At 43.8% G+C, this 21,240-nt stretch overlaps 1 protein-coding gene across 5 annotated transcripts in view; it reads right to left on the bottom strand.

The window, feature by feature from the left end:
- trps1 (trichorhinophalangeal syndrome I) overlaps positions 1-21,240 on the bottom strand; it is a 114,118-nt gene that overhangs the window by 79,452 nt on the left and 13,426 nt on the right. For all 5 annotated transcript variants that reach the window (XM_070985215.1, XM_070985218.1, XM_070985219.1 and 2 more), the window contains exon 2: positions 13,592-14,069. In XM_070985215.1, the coding sequence (XP_070841316.1) occupies positions 13,592-13,604 (13 nt within the window). In that variant the 5' untranslated portion in view covers positions 13,605-14,069. The remainder of the gene's footprint in view (positions 1-13,591; positions 14,070-21,240) is intronic.

Here is a 21,240-nt window from a genome sequence, read left to right as displayed (position 1 = left end):
CTTGCCGTCAATCACTACCTGTTGCCTGTACTTAATATTTGTACTCGCACCGCTTCAGTTACACATGAGTCAAATACAACAAACCACAATTCTGGCAACAGCACAAAAACTGAAAAACGCATGACAGTTCGGATAGTTTATCTCCCGGTGTTGATTTACACAGAAAACATCAAGGCCGTTTGGCAGCTGACCTGAAGGTTTCTTAAGTCTAACCAACTGATCCCGAGGGGGAGAGGAGCCAATCTGTCCCCAAAATGTCCACCAAATCTGTGCAAAGCTTGACTCCATAATGTCAACTGACAAAGAGACGGGGGAGAACACAAACTCCTCTCCTTGCTGGCAAAGTTATCTGTTCTCTTTAAACCTGTCAAACCTGCACCTCTGCATGCTTCGGATACATATTGACAACAGCATTATCTCCACAAAGAACACAAAGAGCATGTAACTGTGGGAAAGATGGAGGCAGAGATAGACAAATGGAGAGAGTGAGTCAATTAACTGGAGTTAGGGAGTTAAAAAGGTAGAGATATTTAGTCCAGAGGATGATTTAGATTTCACACTATTTTATTTCATGTCACACAGGAAGCTGAACACCTATTAGTCACATTTCGTAGTTGCAGCTGCTGTCTTTGTGTTTGGCAAGGAAAATTGACAATAAATGTTCTCTGACTTAAGAAAGATGGGGGGGAAAGAGAGAGAGAGAGAGAGAGAGAGAGAGAGAGAAAGAGAAAAGGAGATTAACACACAAGGAGAGACTGGGGGAGATTTAGAAAGACAGCACGAAAGGGAAGAGACGGGGAGACAGAAAGAGGACGGGACGTGAATTCATTGCCTTAAAAGCAGCTCTGAGTCAAACAGTGTGATAAGAATCAGACGGCGAATGCACATGTGCACACGCACGCACGCACGCATGCAAAGACACACACACACACGATCTCTGAATCTTTACTTTGAACCTCTTTGGACGGATAAGTAGATAAGAAGTGTTCAATTACTGTTCAATTATGGTGTGTGTGTGTGCACATTAAAGTGTGCAAATGTGTCAGAGATGGAGAAAGAGAAAGCCGGCATTAGACAGGAGCAGGGATGAGATTCTTTCCACCTATGTGTCATTTCCTCCCACTCTCTGTCTCCCTCTCTTTCAGTGCATTACCCCTCTGTGCTTTCTCTCTCGCACCATAGTTTCACTGTAACAAGACTTTCTATCAATCCCTCTCCTCTGCGGCCCTACCTTTCTCCATCATCCTGCCACTCATGGCACATCTCCCTGAAGCAATAAATTCAACTATCCTCAATAAAAGAAAACGGATGAGCGCTGTCAAATTGGGTTAACAGCAAATACGTTGTCGATTTCTAGCCGTCTGACAATGTGTCACTGGGTGATCAAATGAAAAGTAGTCCTGTCTCATCGCTGTAACAGTACTGTCTTTTCTCTCACTGCAGGATAAAAGGAAGGTCAGAGGTCAGGATCAGCTGTGAGGAGCGCCTCTGGAGCCGGTCCAGGCTCAGTGTCCTAACTCCATGTCATGCTGGAAGCTGACACCTGAAGCTGGTGCAGTTCTGGTCTTTGAAAACTGTGGTTTCCAACTTGGGGATTGTGAGACGATTACCAGCAGAGGAAAGCAGAAAAAAACATGCTTTTCCAACACAAAACCTGGGTTTAGCTTTCAGCAGCATGGCTCCAGGGATGGAAACATCAGCCCACTTTGGTTCAGACAGAAATATCTCGACAACTATTGGATGGGCTGCCATGAAAATTCAAACGGACATTCATGGCCCCCAGAGGATGAATGCCGATGACTTTGGTGATCCTGACTTGTCTTATAGCACCACCGTGAGGTTGATATTTGTGGTTTTGAGTGAAATGTCTCAACAATTGTTGGAAGGATTGCCAGGAAGTCTGCTATACACATTCATGCCCCCTTTAGGACCAACTGCAACCACTTCAGTCAGCTTCAGTTGTACTTGGACTGCTTAATGCTAATTAGCAAATGTTAGCATGCTAACATGCTAAACTAAGATGGTGAACATGGTATGAGCATTATATTCACTTAACATCAGCATGTTAGCATTGAGATAGCATTGTCTTTGAGAGCATGTTAGCATGCTAATGTCTTCACAAAGTCCAAAATCCAATGCAATATCCAATTGCATATCCAATGCAAAACAGGGACATGCAGAAAGTGCTCACAGCTGAGAAGCTCAGTCTACATTTTTGTGCCATTTTTGCTTATTATTTGAATGATTAATTGATTATCAGAATTCGGGCCAATTAATTTTCTTTTAGGGGGTTTGGGAAAGTCTGGGGACCACCAATACAACCCCCTGTGCATGCACAGTGTGCAGCCCTTGCACCTTTTTCTGTCCTACCATACAGAGTGAAGAGGAGGGAGGAGACATCGGTCCCAGAGGTGTTTTTTCCACACTGGAAATTTGTCAAGAGTTTATCCAGATAGGGCAGCATTCGAGCACACAAGCCAAGGGTAGCAGGGCAGGGTGGCCGAGAGACTAAAGCATCCTTCAACCACAAGGCCAAGCTGTCTCCCCTGTGACTGTTAGACTCCAACCTGCCAGAGTGTCCTTGAGCAAGACACAGAATCCCTACCAGTCCCAGGGGTGCTGTTCTGTAGCGGAGCCTGCAATTTAAGGGGGGATATGGAAAGAGAAATCCCACAACAGGGGATCAGTGGAGTATCACAAAAAGCCTGTGAGCTAAAGTCACTGAAGTTCCACGCCTCACCTCACCAAAAAACACTCCGGTGGCAAATTATCTGCCTCCCCCTCCTTCTGTCTATGTGGCACTCTTTTCTCTTACTGCCTTCCTCTTTCTCTCTCCTCCTGTCCTATTATGGACATAGCAACAGAGTTGCTGTCAGGACGACTAAAGGTTTGATTCACCGTCTGTCCCTGTCTTAATGTGCGTGTGTGTGTTAGATAGCAGATAAGGGCCATATATAAACAGCACTTGAAAGCAGAAATGTAAATGTTTAGAAGTCACAGCAGAACACAGACCATATCAAGATACCAGAGAGAGCAAGAGAGAGACGGGGAGAGATTAAAGCAGAGTTCACACCAGGAGAACTAGCAGGATATTGCAGTCAAGACTCAAGTCAGACTCCTGCCATCAATAAGGCTTAGTGGAATTTAGCATCTCAAAGCTATGCGTCCAAAATCCTTAATCTGTTGCTGAATGTAAGGGTTTTGAAAAGACTGACCAGCTGGATGTCTCACACACCTGTGCAGCTCCGTCACTGCAGGGATTCAGGCTGACAGGCAGAACTTTTAATGATAGCACACAGAAGCTTTGGTTTTTGAGAGTATTTCAGGGGAGAAACAATATTTCCATCCGCTGCTGCTTCTCTGGTCACACACCCATGCCATCACACCGCTGTCCTTTTAAACACAGGGAATGCTGTCCCCTGTTTCAGTCTGTGTCATACACACTTTGAAAACGCTCTGATTTTGCAACACAACATCTCAGACTGCTTCTTTTATTTTTAGAGAAACAAAGCGATTGTTGGTAAAGTGGGAGGAGCCGCTGGTTTCAGACGTGCTTTCCCGAATATGAACTCCCATTTCAAAACGTTCTTTTATTGATAACCACAATTGTCCTCAACACAGAAAGACAGATGTCTCATGGATCATTTGACAGTCTTATAGATTTATGCTCTAACCGCGACTTTTAATTATTTCAGCTTTGGAGTAATTGTGTTTGTCATGGTGGGTGGCTCTGAATACGACAATACCCCTGACACTTTTGGACAATCTGTCCTGGCAGGCATTGAGCGCTGCACTTGTTTGTGCGTTGCACTTTGATTGTACAACCCAGGACACTGTCAATCATTTGCAAACGAACTATGTTTTTCAAAGTGTTCCTGAGCTCATGTAGTAACATCCTTCGCCCGATCATGTGTTCACGGGTTCAAGTTGTCGCTCCGTCCTCGCTTTTGAACAACCGAGCCTTTCCAGGATGTCCCTTTCATAGCCAATCATGCCACTCTCACCTGTTAACCAGTGGAGTGATCCAATCATTTCTCGACGCGCATGATTTATTAAAATGTCACACTTTAGTCTCATTGGCAGTTTTTTTTCCTTCCAGATGCACTCAAAGTGAAGCTGTACGCCAGCTTCATGAATCAAATGTGACTGGTTTCTCGCCATAATGTCAACGCTTGCAGATTTTGTGAGGCCTGTCAGTCTGTGCATGTGTGTCTTGCATGAATGTGTTTGTAAGTGCATGCTTACATCTGTGTACAATATGCATATACATGCTTACTTGAGAGTGTGTGTCAGTTTGTGCTGGCTTGCACAAGTGTGTGCTGCTTGTGCATGTGTGTGTGTGTGTGTGTAAGTGAGTGAGTGATTGTTAGCAGAAGCTCGTTAACCTCAAAAGTCATTACCACAGCCCCGAGGTTTACGCCAATTAGACAAAATAAACGACAAGCTAAAAACAAAACAGACAAATGAAAAACAAAAAGAGAAAAGAAAGTGATTACTGGGAGAAAAATTAAAGTGATTATTTTCACCAATTTGAGAACAAAAAAAATGACAAGAGAGTGGCGAGAAAAACAAATGCTGAAAAGAAAGTAATTATGGAAGTAAGAACAGAAAGTGATCACTGGAGTAAAACAACACATTAGACTCAATAATCAGAGCTAATACATGAATGACACACAAGAGAAAGAAAACAAAGCAGGACGAGGGGGAAAAAAACACTATTATCAAAAACAGAGAAGGGAAATCAAATAAATAAAAAGAGGAGTGACTGTGTGTGTGCGTGTGTGTGTGTGTGTGTGTGCGGGTGTGTGAGTGTGTGTGTGCAAGAGAGAGAGAATGGTGCAGTATTTGACATGACTGTTCCTATGTAGTCTCTTTTTTTTCTACTTTTTGTTTTTACAGCTTCACCCTGGGCAGACCAGACCGCTGTACACACACTCATACACACAAATACACATACATTCTCTCCCTCTCTCTCTCTCTCTCACACACACACACACACACACACACACACACACACACACACACACACACACACACACACACACACACACACACACTCTCATACACACAGACCCCTAAAGGGGCCTTTTTCCACATTGGGCCATATGGTGCAGACAGGCGCACGGAAACAATTCTCTAAAAACAACACACACTCTGCACTTAGAAACCTGCCACACAGTCACACACATATCACATCCACAGATTTTCTCTCTCTCTCTCACACACACACACACACACACACACACACACACACACACACACACACACACGCACGCCAGACAGTTAAACCGGCAGAATGAATTGCTGCCTTGTTCAGTCGTGCACTAATGGCAAGGAACCTGCCGTAGAGATTACCCCACACACGCACGCACGCACGCACGCACGCACGCACGCACGCACGCACGCACGCACACACACACACACATTCAAAGACACACACATTCAAAGACACACACGCAGAGGCTCAGCATTAAGCATTCTAGGGCACTTATCCATTAAAGAGGCTAGTTATTTTCCCCATTCTAAAAGTAGGTATTCAACTTAATATTCCAACAGAGGTGGTTGTAAATCTACTCTGTTAAGCAGCTGGGGCACATGTCTGCGAAAGGCTGGAAGTCTTCAGCACCACAGAGCTGAGACCGAACAGGTATACGGGCTAATATAATAGCTAGTATTTGATTTACTTGCCATTCGGCACTGGTGATGCCCATACTAACAGCTAAAAAGTTGAAGGGTATGTCTATCACCATGTGGCTGCTGTGCTGACAATGCAACAGTGAAGTGTATGTGCCCAAGATGTAAGTTATTTCTAACTAGGTGAACAACTCTTCGGTGGAAAACGTGCCTTCCACCAGGGATTTGCAGTGATTGGCTATATTCTGGCCAATACAATGAAGCAGGTGAACCACGATGAGGAAATTTTCATGAAACATAATCCATGTTTGCCAGAACACTGCGTAACACCAGGAACATCAACTACTGCCGCAAGCCTGGAACGATAGTTTATACAATAAAAACTATCAGTATATAGCATTTTCCTGTGGCTCACATGGACTGAGAAAGCATCATGGAAGATACAAACTTCGATCCCATCAGCAAAATGAACAACTGGCAGCTGACTGGAAGTCTTGCACTAAAAAATCTAAGATTTGAGACAAGAAACAACGTCATTAAAAAGTGACATGAAAGCAGCATGTTAAGTTAAATGTCACTCCACAGCGACTGCACCGATGGCATCTCTGAAGCAGAATCATGTGCCAAACTTGAGCAGATCTTAACTAAACAAAGCACAGACACCGCCTTATTAAGTCAGCCTTGAGATCATCATAACGTTAATCTCATGTTTGAACATTCAGTCTTCCCTGTCTCGTCCTCTCAAATCAATCCAGCGCTGTCCTTTTAAGCGTTTCTATCAATATGGTGCGCTGCCAGCACTTTGGAAGTAATTAACAGCGACAATGTTTAAAGTCATATTTTTCTCATGCAATCTTTCGGTCACAGCTTTATTTTCTGTGAAAGTATTTAAATCAATTTCTCTGCCAACGTCTCATTGTCCCCTTTTCCTCTTGTAATCAAAGACACAGCAGGTCCTCCAATCTACTTAACGATATAGAACATTTCACGTTCTGTTACTGACAGCTGGCTCTAAGAGGATTCAGGAGTCACATTCAACAGTGTTTGTCACTGCAGTCGAACGTATCCGAGGGACTCGAAGCACCGGAGTCAAAAACGTCCGATTTTCCAGGTCGACTTGCTCAATACAGATTCGTTAAGACCAAAAGACGGATTTATGTAAGACATGATGCAGGGAAAGAGAAGAGCACAGAGTCATCTCACAGAGAGCAAAACTTCCTCTCATAAGAGGAGAGAAGAAACTACATATATGAATAAACATATCCAGTATACATACTTCCAGCACTACTGCTGCTCTATTCATCCATTGTCTGATGTGCCTCTGCCTGATCCCATTAGCTGCTATTGTTGTTGCCACAGTAATGAACGGTAAGACAGGCTGGATCACCTATGACAAGTTCAGCTGTCTGTTGAGAGAAGCTTTAATATTTAAACAAAGTGACTAATCAGCATAACATTGCATTTTCTCCACCCAGTTCTGCCCCGCAGTGCTGAGATCATTCCTGTATTGTGAAGGAACATCCAGCACTCGCAATTATGCAGCGACAAATAATGCATTGCCGAGACGTATGAGCGCAGTATATGTTTAGAGAAATCTCTCTCTTGTTCTTGCTGGTGATGCTCATGTCTTCCTGTTTATCTTTGAGGACAATTTTGCGCCCACACTGATCCACAGACCAGCGCTCCCTCTGCACAGTCAAACAAGCACAGCAGTCCGCTGTGAAACTCACTGCGTCATGGTGACTGACTCGCTTGTATTTGGCTTTGATGGGCACCTGGACTTGAAAAAACGACCAGTTGGAACTATCTGTCAGCCCCCAGCTACTCTGCTTTTATTGTTCTGGCAAGTTGTTATGCTGCTGCCAGGCAGCCTGGCTGCTTTAGCTGGCTGCGCTGGCTGCTAGCTGCAGCGCCACCACCAGCCACTGGCCTGTCAGCTCCCAGCAGCTCTGTCTTTATCGTCTTGGGCAGCGGGGCTGGAGCTGCCGTACTGGCAGCACCACTATCAGCAGCAGCCTGAGCCTCTGTTTGCTTTTGTTGCATTTCCTCAGCAGTGGACTCTGGCTCACACAAATCTGCATAGATACTGACATGTTATAAAATGTGAAGCAATCCATAAAATCCACTCTGCAACTGAAAGTTGCCGATCTCGGCCAAACTCCTCCTATGACGTCAGGGTATACAAGCGAACAGTAAAAGTTTACACACTGATACAGCGAACATCTGCCAGCAGTGCCGGTAAAGGCATGTCACCCCGATGACTAATACATAGTAAAAAATGTTACCAGCAAAGTGCTCCTTTAAGCAAAAAAAAGGTGGAGTTTTCATCAATATAAGCAGCCACATCGGAGCTGACTTGGCAATCATTTCTGTACCTCAGACACGGCTGCGACTGCAGAGTGATTTTTCCTTCCAGACATACCAGGAGCAGCACACAGCTGTATAGTTCACCAGCATATGGATTAAATAAATAGAGTCTGCACAGAGCTTGTTAACACTTGTTCACTTGGCTACAACACAGTGTTGTAGCCAAAACTGAACAAAAAGCACACACCCACATCTGCGCGCACCCTGACAATAGGCGCACACGCAAGCTGCACGCACACAAACACAAACAGGTAGCCTCAAACACAAGCAAACCTCATTAAAGGGTAAATTTGCAGAGCAATCGGTGCAGCACGGGTTACTGCAGGACCAGGCAGTGACACACACGCAGTGACACACACACGCAGGAAGCACACAGACGGAGATAAAGAGGAGAAGCTTTTGAGAAGCATTAGTGTGTGTTTGCAATTAACAAATTTACAAGACTCAAGTAAGTGTGTGTGCGCGTGCTTGAGTGCTAACGTGGTACAACACCTAACCAGTTTTGATCAGCATCAGAGACCCACACACACGGATCTATAGACGTCTATACAACACGCCTCAAGCGCACACACATGCACACACACAATGAACAAGCCTGGAGTGTAATTCTGGGGTATAATAACACTGAAATACTGAACCACTAGTTGGGGTCTGGTCCCCCCTCTAGCTATGTGGTCAGTTTCTAACCTAATCTGATTAATGGATTTCAGGCCCAGCTCTGCCACAAACGCAGGCACAGACAGAGAGGAAGACGAATTGGTGGAAGCACTGAAAACTAGCTTGGTCCATTGGCCCTGCTTTGCCTGGTTACCGGTCTTAATCTGATTAATGGATTTTTTCCCACCCCAGGAAAGCTGGACTAAATAATAGTTAACAATTAAATAAATAAACAGACTTGACACCAGCAGTGAAAAACGAACCAACAATGCAGCCAAGAAACGTCGGTCAGATTTGGCTGACAGGTGGATAAGGAGGAGAGCGTGAGTATTTCCCACAAGGCAACTTCACTATACAAATAAAACACTGAGTTAATGTTTGGTTTTTAAATGAAACGTATGTATGAAGACTTCTTTTTTTCTTCTTTACAATTACCTTTCAGTGCTTTCCACTATGTGTGTCTGGAAATGAACTGTGTGGTATGCACACCACTGCCTGCATTAGTGTTGACATTTCATCCAGCAAGCAAAGCACCTTAACCAGGCCATGCTATGATAACAATAAGACATATTCTAAGCTGGAGGCTAACGCTGGCAACAAGCTACTGCAACATTACACTCTGATTATCAATCACAGAGCTAATCAGAAGCCAAGCTGGGCTGACTGTGCTGAGTGTCGGGGCAGGCGGCCCACTTAGTTGACTGTTGCTCCAAATATGAGGCAGGTCTGGCCCGTACATGGCTGTCAGATCTGACAAGGTTTAAGGGCTGCAAACCTGGGAATGAGCTCCAGTTAGCGGTACGTGGGCTAGTTTGCAACGCGCCCAATGGACTTAGCCCAATATTCAGAGGAGGCATGCGTGCATATACGAGGACCAAGTCATTCATCACGAGTTTGGCACGAGTCTGGGAACGAGACACGCCAAAGCAAAGTCATTATTGGGGGAAATAAATTTTATTACTTGGGTAAATTCCTCAAATTTGAGTGAAAAGCTGATCGTTATTCAATGCTCTTACTGCGCATAGAAACAATGACACACTGTCACGAGCATCACATTCTGATGAGTGTGATACACTGCATTATGGTTCTTGTAGTTCAATAACTCACCCTTTGACTCCTGAAAGCATTGCAACTTGTTGTAAATGCCAAGTTTGGACGCTCACTGCTAATATATCTGGGCGTTCAGCCCAAATGTGATCGATATATTAGAGACAATGCACAATAAAGACTGCTGCCTCAATTTCCTGCTACTTACAAATAACAGTAACAAAACATGTAAACATACACACTGCACACAGAAAGCCACAGGGAGAATGAGACACACACACATCTGTCACTTTGATCTTTGATTGATTCTGTGCCCTTTAAACAAGTCGATCATTAACAAAGCAACAAATTAAGTCATTAATTGCAATGACAGCTGGTGACACCTCCTTTATTAATCTATGTCTGCATAATTAATAAGTCTTAATTTGAATTAATTTGAATTAATTGTTGTTTGGGATTTGGGGGACAAGGAGAAAAATCTGCAGTGGGCGTGCATGTGTGTGTGCGTGCGTGTGCATGTGTGTGAAGGAGGTAGTAATGAATGGACATTTGTTACTGTCCCACATGACGTACAGAATGAAACACGGATACAAAAACCTGTGTGTGTGTGTGTGTGTGTGTGTGTGTGTGTGTGTGTGTGTGTGTGTGTGTGTGTGTGTGTGTGTGTGTGTGTGTGTGTGTGTGTGTGTGTGTGTGAACTGAAAGCTGTGCATCCTGCTATAAAGCTGTGAGAAAATGAGATCATCAGACACACAATGACAAACCTGTTGACCCATTTTGTGCAAGGAGGTCAACAGGTAGCTTACATCTACATACACACATTCACACGTTCTCTAACTGGTGGTGTTAATGTGTGTGAGGCAGAGACACGGTGACACACAGAGACAGAGGGCGAGAGGATGACACCGGAAAAAAAAAAACAGAAGAAGACGCACTGACAGATGAGAAGAAAAACAATATCGGGGTTACAGGAGCAAAACTCATCTGTGGGGCTTTACATCATAGAAATAAACTCCCAAACATTTAAGTAATGTGTGCGCGAGTGTGTTTGTGTGTAGCATGAGAGTCAAACTTGCTTGTGGGCCTGACTGAATTGTCCCGACTCAACATTCCTGTTTTCTAAAACTCTGAGAAAAAAAAAAATCTGCCAAATCTGACTTGTACTAGCACATCAAAGACTACACAATACCACAACACACACACACACACACACACACACACACACACACATATGCAGGCGTGCAGGCGTGCACATGTGTGTATACACAGTTGAAGGCATGCAAACATACACATACATAGACATAGTTGGACACACACACACACACACGCACACACGCACACACGCACACACACACACACACACACACACACACACACACACACACACACAGACCACAGCTAAAAGCATCAAGGAGCTCAAAGCAATCCGCCCTGCTGAATAACATCACCAAGCAAAGCCACCATACCACATAATGAAAAACATACACAAACACACACACATACAAACACGCATACGCACATATGGCCGCACTTGTGCGCAAAAGGCCTCATACACTCAGGCTCGCACCGATCATTTATCTATACAAACACATAACAGACATCCATAAAGAATACACAGCATGAAAGCACACAAATACACAAAGTATGCCAATAAGCCCTCCTGCAGGGGTCAGCTGACCCAAATGACACACACACACACACACACACACACACACACACACACACACACACACACACACACACACACACACACACACACACACACACACACACACACACATATAAATACGTCCCCACTTCCCCCTCTTGTGGTGTTTAGCCTTACAGATAGTTTAAGTTTTATTTAAGGAGATTTGGGGAAATTCTCCTTTAAGACTTCTGCCACCACCCCAGTGTAGTTAGAGCGAATGGAATTTTGTGTCAAAGCGCTGAAAAATGGCATTTGTAAAACTCTCTTTCCAGAATCAGCATCCCAGTTATTTTGGATAATACTGACACATCACTGTGGACAGTTTTCACTTTTTTATTGTATTTTTTTTTTTTTTAACGGTTCACAATGAAAACTGTCGAGACAGCAGGAAAAAAAAAAAAAAAAAGCATGAGTGTGTGCGAGAAAGAGAAAGGAAACAGACAGAGAGCACGTCAGTGTGTGGTGACAGGTGTAGGAGTATAACACAGCAGTTGTATGTGTGTGTGTGTGTGTGTGTGTGTGTGTGTGTGTGTGTGTGTGTGTGTGTATACACTTGGTACAACTGATGACATAGGAAAAAAAACAAAGTGATGCTGAACAAATTGTCAGTGTATGTGTGTGTGTGTGTGTGTGTGTGTGCGCGCCATAAATGCACAGTCCTGAGAAACAAAATACAAACACATCTACTTTCCCAAAATTTCATGCTCCGTCTCTCACACATACAAACACACGCGTAAAGGATATTCACATGTACACCATAACTCAATGAACTTGAAACACACACACATACACACATGCAGGGAGTCACACACACACACACACACAGTATTTCAATAGAAACAATAGAACAATCGCACAGCTATTATTATAATGTATCCTGCACCACAAACCACTGCAGCTTTTTGTGCACACTAACACAATAACCTCAACTGTATGTATTTGCATTTCCTGTAGTACAATAAACCGTGTGTGAGCTTTTGAACGCATGAATGCGTGCAGCAACTGAAGCTCCGGCCTGTTCGATTCATTTAAAGACGCCGTAAACAAACTGATGGTTTTCAGCCAAAAGTTAAAATAAAGTTTGTCATTTAAATTAACAGGTTCAAAAGAGTCCGCTTGGATGTCATCATATGTCATTTGCAAGACGCGGCTGGTAAGAATTACTTATATATTTTGCTCTAAGTACACATGAGATTACTCTTTAAACAATTGACTAAGTTGCTACCACTGAACTAATGAGCTCTGCATGATGCAGGCATGATGGAGGAACAGGTAATCTCCCGTCAGTCGCTCCATAGATGCCCGAGACATTCTTCAGCTTCTCTGAACGTGGATAATAATCACACAAACAGTTTTCCGCCCTCGCAAGTACAGCAGTTAAACCTGAAGACCACAGCATATGGGTAGCGTTTTGAGGCAACACACACACACACACACACACACACACACACACACACAGAGTCACTTCCTCCACCAGTGATGACTAAGAGCAGTTTTTCATCATACTTCTCAGAGCAGCTCTGCATAAACGCCATTTTATCAGCCAGTCATTTGGTCTCAGTAAACCATCTCCTGCAATATAGCTGAAAGCAATAACGCTGATTTGCTGAGCCCCACGAGCTCATCCAGCTTCGAGAGGCACAGACGCCGGCCGAAACTTTCTACTTCCATCCAAGCAAATTATGCCTGTAGTTTCGTTTTTATCTGCCTTTAAAGTTGAAGCAAAAACCATGACTCTCTGTGCTACACTCACACAAACACACACACACACATCACAAACTTAGTCTGTTAAGGTTGTTATGCATTTTCTATTTTAATCTGCATGAATGCGAGAAATTCTTAAAAATTACGCAGTCCTACAGGATGAATCTAAGTGTAGCAGAGACCAGTTCGTGAATGATAATCGCTCATGATTTGAGCAATCTTAGATATATTCAGTAATCCCTTGATAGAATATATCAATGATCAATAATCAAATATTTAAGAAAATACATGTGATCCAACCTCTACTTCGTAACTGTTGTGGAAGCATGCAGACATGTACTTCAAACACGTGTGATGATAAATTATATTTTACTTTATACTTCAGAATGAAGGTTAAATTAAAAGATTTAATAATGTTGTTAAAGTTATTAAACATAATATTGAGGGATTTAGGATTAAAGAAATCATTGGATGAAATCATAAATGTCCTACCTCTGCTGTTCATCAGGTTATAAAAACATCATGGCTGACTCCTGGCCTTGGCATCAGCTCTGTTGAAGCGGCTCGATTGGACCCAGCGCCGCGACGGTGCGTCCAGCAGCAGCCAGCGGTTCGGCTACTGGCCCTCTGTACTCCACGCGATAACGGGACGCAGAGAGCAGGTGTCAGCCCCGGCCTAATATCCCACCATTTCTTTATCAGGTCCACGTAACTCCACACAGGTCCATGAATGTCGGAGCACGGCGTTAAACTCCAAGCAGCTTCAGCTACCTTTGGTCCAGGGCCGTTGCTCCTCTGATGCTCACCAGCTGGGCAATGCAGCTTTGAGTTTGATCAAGCGTGTTGTAGATCCGTGTAAGAAGTGTTCTGCGGGCTGCCCTTCTTTGCTGTCCGGTCTTTTTTTTTTTTTTTTTGGTTCTGGTTTAGCTCCTCAGTCACGGTTGTCAGAGTCCACCATCACTTTAACAACCTGGAAAATGACAGAAGGACAAACGATGTTAGAAACGAGCACATTTCGTAACATTTACTGGAACCTATTGGAGGCAGACTTCGGACATTTCTTCCAGATTTTGCGTATACGGGAAACAATTTTGTCCAGACTTTAGACATCCAAATTGACTGGCTGATCAAAGGTGCGCAATAAGCAAAAATATCTGGTGCCCCGCTGAGACCCCAGCCAGTCAAACTCTCTAATTGTACCAATTTTGTTTTATCACCATAGTTGACAACTGACAACGCCTTCCACATGTGAAGACTGATTTAAAGCCAAGCCACTGACAATGTACTCCACACAAACATCAAAAAACATGCCTGCCAGTGACAAAAGAAGGCATCAACCAGCTTTTCTCAAATAAAGAAACCTTTCATCCTTTTTTTCTTCGGATTTTTCCTCTAAAATCTGCAGTTAAAAGCTGGTAGTGAGGAAGGCCACGCTCAATTTATAGCTAATGCTTCTTTCCAAAAGCTTGTGTACATGTGTGTGTGTGTGGGGGGGGGGGGGGGGCATTATAGAAGTTGGTGAAGTCTAGTCAGAGCTTTCTATAAAACAAACGTCCACACTCAGCTAAAAATACTTTGAATAAAGTGTTCAGTACAGTGTGCTGCCAACACGCTGGTGACAAAAAAGCCACTAATAATACCACGAGGAATTAATTCAAATTAGAAGACAATTACAGCCTGTGGTAGCAATCAGTGGCCCCAGCGTTCAGCTTCCCTCACTCCTCCTGTGTTTCTACAATTATTATTCACTCCATTTCAATATTGATCGCGTCATGAGTCCAGACAAGGCGGTCATCAATGAGCGACTTCCAGGGATTAATGCAGAAATTCACTGTCGCACGTTCAATTTCCAGCGGCTGCGACCGTTGATGATTGCATTTTCTCTATTCGGTAATTCTAGTGTTAAATGTCAGACTCTCCAGTTCTCAGTTCCCCCTTTTGTTGCCCCAACCACAAAAATCACCCCACCCTCTCTGTCTGTACCACTCCTCTCTCGCTCTGTGTGCCACCCCTTCTTCTTCTTTCCATCCGTCTTGCCTCTTTCTCCCTCTAACCGCAAATCTAAATCTGAGTCTGTATTTATACAAAGCCAGTTTCCTTGGGTCAGTCTGAGCAGTGTATGTGTGTGTGTGTCTGTGTGTGTAGGTGTGTGTATCAGCGGTGGATAAGAAAAGTGTTCACACATACAAGCACACACCCTTCAGAGTCTATATTTGGAACTTGTTTCTTGGTCGGTAATAAAGTCATTGTTTTATCTTCTTCTTCTACAACTGTGCACATTAAACTGTCTTTCTTTGGACGTAACGCAACTAATAACTTTATATTTCAGCTACAAGCAGCCCTTGAAGTTCAAATGCAAAGTAAATAAGCAGGACAGCGAGAGAGCTGGAATGGATGCAAAGGAAGAGGCTTGCATATCCCAGGATACCTGTTCAGTGGTGTACCTGGTCCGGTGTGGTCCTGACCACATCCACATGCAGGTCTGACTTTGTTTGGGCTACACAGAGATAGAAAATTAACACTTGAGCCATCTGAGAGCTGGAGTGTGTCATTATCTGAAAAAGGGATATATGCTGTTTGAGGAGAGAAAAAAAAAAAAGACAAAACAAAAGGATTTGCTGGCATGAAAAGTAAAGCACATTATGAGTCATTACTGAAATTGTGAGTCATTTTAAAGACCCTCCCATCGCAAAACAGCTATGTTTCTGAGCATATAAACATGTTTTTTTAAGAAAGTGGTTGATGTGCTCCAGGTAGACGTTTGGGAGGGAACCCAGGTAACCTTACAGCGTCCGCGACGGGGACACCTTCCACTTCACGGCTTCAAATGCACGTAAATGGACGCTCAAACGGAAACACGCAAACAGAAAGGTCGCACTCATTGCGGTCTTTTCTCCAGGCTGCAAAATCCTGACTGTGAAATTACACTGAGCGCGCGCGCACACACACACACAGACACACACGCTTCCGGTTATTACATGATTGACCACATAATAGCATTAGCTATTAGAGCTGAAAGAAAAGTATGAACGTTTACTTCAAGAACGAGAGAAAGGAAAAAGAATAACTGGAGGGCGACTTACTCATTAGTAGTACTCGCAACGGGCGAAGAGAAGGGAGAGAAAAGTTTTCTTTTTCTTAAAGAGTGAGTGTGACTAAATATTTTCCCCGTGGACCTCTGACTCAGCCGAGCTGCTGCTTACTCATTTACGCGATCACTGTCTTTCCCAGCCCCTCTGTTTTTCTCCTTATCCTCTTATTTTTTCTTTATTTCCACATCGTGACTTATCTCGTTCTTTCATTCCCGCCGTTAAAACTCCCATTTCCATGTCACACGTCCGTCAACTTCTAACTCTCCGTCTCACTTTTCCTCCCTCTCCATCACTCTCCTCCCCATCAATCCATCACTGAGCTCTCTGTCATTTTAATGTGCTTCTTCTGTCTGTTTTTCCAACTGTCATTGTGGCTGAGATCCCCCCCCCACCCCAACCACCACCACCACCACCGCCACAGACGCCTCCTCCTGCGCTCCGACCCCCCTCCACGAACGTGTGTGGTCCGGTCCGACTATAGACCGTTACATTGTCCCAGACAGGTTGGACTGCGCCACTAGCCGGCAGACGGGGGGGGGGGGGGGGGTGTTGGAGGGCTGGGGGAGGGGAGGTGGAGAGCGGGGGTTCCTCGGGAATGTTTGTTTTTCTGTTTCCAATTTGGTCCAGCCCGAGGAACTCCACACTCCGCTCTGTCTCAAACACACCATTCATGACGGCCTGACGTACATGATTACACACAAATACCCACTCACCAACTCTCCCCCGCTCATGCACACACACATACACACACACACATGTACCCGCACACACATGCTGAGCTGTGTCACTGCCACCAAAATACACACACACACACACACACACACACACACACACACACACACACACACACACACACACACACACACACACACACACACACACACACACACACACACACACACACACACACACACACACACACACTGTACATGCACGCTGACTCCCCTCAAGCTCATTTTCAATCATTTTTACCATCAAACACAAGCCCTTTAATTTATCTTTGTTCTCATCTTTTATTGTTTTCTGATTTGTTATTGCTAATGCCGTTTCAAATGACATGCTGGTCAAACTAATTATGCTTGTTTCTTCCTCATCTTTCAGTGATTTTTTTCCCCCCCTCTGTCCCCGGGAAAATGATTGTCTTTGAAAGGCTTTTTTGATGTGTCTTGCTGCGTTTTTAGATGTTATGTAGACAGAGTTAAGCTCCATGTTCCACCAATTAGAGCACAGAGAGCACATTGTTTCATATTCAACTCAACTGTTCCATCTGAAATGGATTCTTTGAGCTGGTTTTCTTGTTTGGATTCCAAATGCACAAAGCTGATCTTCGCGTTGTACTAATAAAACTTTATCTTGTATCAATACAAACAAACAGATCGGCCAACCGGCGGGCTTTCCTCTTCTGATGCGCGCTGGTTTGTTTTTAGATGTCATGTCGGCTGAGTTTAGTTCCACATTCCATCAATTACTCATTGGACAGACAGGAAACCACACCGTTTTTTTCATTCAAACACTACATATGAAAATTATAGGTTCATTCACTTGTTTTGATTGTTTGTATTTTAGATTCACAAAGCGTGCCGCTCGAAAGTTCTAAGAAACATCTCGGACGGACAGAAAATCAGATATCACACGCAGACGGACGCGATTGGCAGGCAGGGTTTTTTTTTTACTGGTTTTTAAAAGTTCTATAATTTTGGGTTTCCGTCTGACCAAATACGGCGCAGAAGTGAAATATTCAAAGGAACAGCAAAGCTCCGTCTGAAAATAACATGATTCCACCGCCACATCTGAAAGTTATTGTTGCTTTGAGTCTGCCGACTGCTTATCTTCTAAGTACATTAGAAAGCCAGAGTAATTAAAAATAAAAGTGCATTTGTTTTGTTTGAAAACGGCAGAAAAGTTCTTGTTTTAATTGTTTTTTTATGTTCTGAATGCTAAAAACAGGGTGGCTAAATTGAAGTTACAGCACAACTATGTCTGCCCTGAATACAGACAGGCAGAAAAGTAGGTCTCTTTTTTTTTTTTTTTCTTCAGTTGTTGACTCATCACTACTGCAACATGGATTTAACATCAAAAGCTGAATAAGAGGCGAAAGAGCAGACAAACACAACAGGAAAAGGAGATACATCTGTTCTTCATTTCTCCTTTAAACACACTATGAAATTACCAGAAGCCTTTAAAATGGTCCAAAAATGAGCCTGAAATGTACATCAAGGGCTAAAAAAGGGAGAAACGCTGTTTTTTCAATGAAAATTATCCGATTAAATCACGTTATCTGAGTGTATCTTCTTCTCCATCAACAGCTATTGTCATCACAGTCACCCCAAGGGTTCACTTTGAGGCAGTTAGTCACAACTCCCCTGACTGAAGGAGGAGGAGGAAAAAAAAACAAAAAAGGAAACAATATGGTTTTTAGACCTTGGCTAGAAAATACTAACATGATATCTCCCGGCGGAGGACGTGTCAGAAAACAGACCCCAGCATGAGCGGTTGAGGAGCAGCTGACACTGAGTGCCGATGTGCACGTCAAACGGTGCACTGATGCCTGTCTATGGTTACACACAGCGCACGTGAAAGCAAATGAATTCCTGTTGACGGACGACCGAAATTCACACTTGATGGATGAGAGCAGAGGCAAAACGATTGGCCGATTAATCGATGAGCAGATCATCAGAGGAGCGCAAAGGTCCGCGGTTGCTAAGTTCCAGCTTCTTGAATGCGAGGATTTGCGGCATTTCTGTCATAGGAAGTGGAATATTTGGGGTTTTTGGATGGATATTTGAGCAAAACAAACAATTTGAAGAAGTCAACCCTGCCTGTGGAAAATCTCAGAGGGCGTTTTTCACAATTTTCTAACATTAATCAATTAAATAAGCAGAAGCTTCACGGACAATAAAACTAATCATTAGATGCAGCCTTAAACGAAAGCTAATCATTAGCGTGCGCTTACACGCAGACATACAGTGAACCTGCTTTCTGTGCTGTGCACCGCAGTTGCAATTATGCCTGCTTCTAAATATTCTTATCAAAGAGATTCGGTTTGCAGGTGTGGCTTGCTAAGCCGCTCGGCTCTGCAGCGCAGGCAGCCTCGACGTGTGGGTTAGCCGAGACAAACAATGGAGCAAAGCAGAAACTCCTTCATCATCTTTGTGACGAGACACGAACACATTGTCATAACAGGATCACGCCAACGATTTTTGCCAGTAACCTTGATCAACCAGATCTCCTCAGCTGCTGGCGTGAAAGCAGAGGGCGTGGTCGGCCTTTTTATTACTGTAAGCGACGCCCAGAGCTTTCAAGTTTTGCTCTGACACACACGCACGTGCAACTGACTGACACATGGCCACTTCCCTGTAATAGATATGTTCCTCTTAGTGCCTCTTAGCTGCTATTAAACAATCACACGAATGGTATCAGTCTTCTTCTCCCTGTGGAGCATGAATTGAGGCTTATTATTGGATCCAACAGATCTGCAGGGCTCAAACACTCAAATATGTAAAAGTGGAGGAAATAGTCTCAAAATTATGACTTCTGTTAGTTTTTTTAAGACTAATTTTGGGTCATTTTGCCTTTATTAGACATTATAGTGGATGTCATGGGGAGACATAAAGGGGGATTTATTTATAAATCTAAAAACACAGGATATTAAAACTATTCCTGCTGTCATGTTAAAAATGAGAAAATTAAAATAAGTTCACCTTTAACATCAGTTTATTTACTGAAATAAACTACAGAAACTTTGGCAATGGAACAAATAAATGACTCAGGGATTTATCATAGGCTTGTGAACTGGAAATGAATTTTTTTTTTTTTTTTTTTTTTGGGGTCTGCTGGCCAGAACCTGCCGTTCGGTTAAAAGCTGCTGCGTCTGGTCGAGGAGACAAACTTAACCAACCACAGTCAGGACAGAATCCGCACTGGGCCGGTGTTAATGTCCCGCCTTGATGTACGATAGTAGCAGGAGACCAGAAGCTGCATAAATCAACACGGGACTGTTGATTTTGACCTTGCTCTGCACAGCTAAGACTCTCATACATCAAAAATAATGGAGAACAAACTCTGCCTCAGTGGTAGTTGTAGGCGTAATGGAAGGAACTAGTAGCTGCATAAATCAACATGCTGATTGTTGACGCTTGCCTTGCTGTCTTTTCCCCCAAAATACGGAAAACAAACTGCAGCTCTGCCAGAAACACACACATTACACTCATACATCTCACCAGCCGGCGCAAGTCTGCCAGGCATAGCTGATGATTTTAAACACGCACACACACCGCTGTACTGTATGCATGTGTGTGTGTCATGGTTTGGTTTGTCTCTGTCTGGGTAAGCTCAAACATTACGTCAGTCTCACACACACACACACACACACACACACACACAGAAACAGATAGACTACACCAAACTGCTACACACTCACAGCTCAACGCAACTCTGTGTCACGTGCACACGCACACGCACTTTCCACTCCTGGAGAATCGGACGTTTCCTGCGAGCGGCCGGCCCGACGGGAAAAATGTCTGGACAAACTTAAGTCGCGCGCACACACACAACGTACACGTACAGACACACAACGGAACATTTTCAACCCACAATGTTGACTTTATATTCCTTTCCAGAGCCCTTCTATCTGCACGCTGGCCAAGTGAAGCAGCGTTTCCCTGTCGAACACCATCGGGAGGCGAGACTGGGAGGTTTCAGGGCCTCGCTGTCGTCAATGCGGGGCTGGACTCCGTTCACAAAGTGGACTTTAAACAAAGATCCAAAGCCAGATATGATACGATCACACTGCGTCCCTGACAGTTCTGGCTGTCATGCAGGATATTCACAGCAATGAAAACGACTTACTTGCAACCCCGATTCCTGAAAAGTTGGAATGCTGCGAAAGACGTAAATAAAAACAAAATGTTAGCATTTACAAAGCGTTCCTGAGCTTTGTGTTCACAAAGTGGTGAACCTCGCTCCATCCTCACATGTGAACGACTGAGCCTCTCCAGGATGCCCCTTTCATACTCGACCAATCAACCTGTTTACCTGTGGAATGATCCA

Source organism: Chaetodon trifascialis, chromosome 17 (genome assembly GCF_039877785.1).
Source record: "Chaetodon trifascialis isolate fChaTrf1 chromosome 17, fChaTrf1.hap1, whole genome shotgun sequence".
In the NCBI taxonomy this organism is placed as follows: domain Eukaryota; kingdom Metazoa; phylum Chordata; class Actinopteri; order Chaetodontiformes; family Chaetodontidae; genus Chaetodon; species Chaetodon trifascialis.
This window is presented reverse-complemented; position numbering and strand designations above follow the sequence as displayed.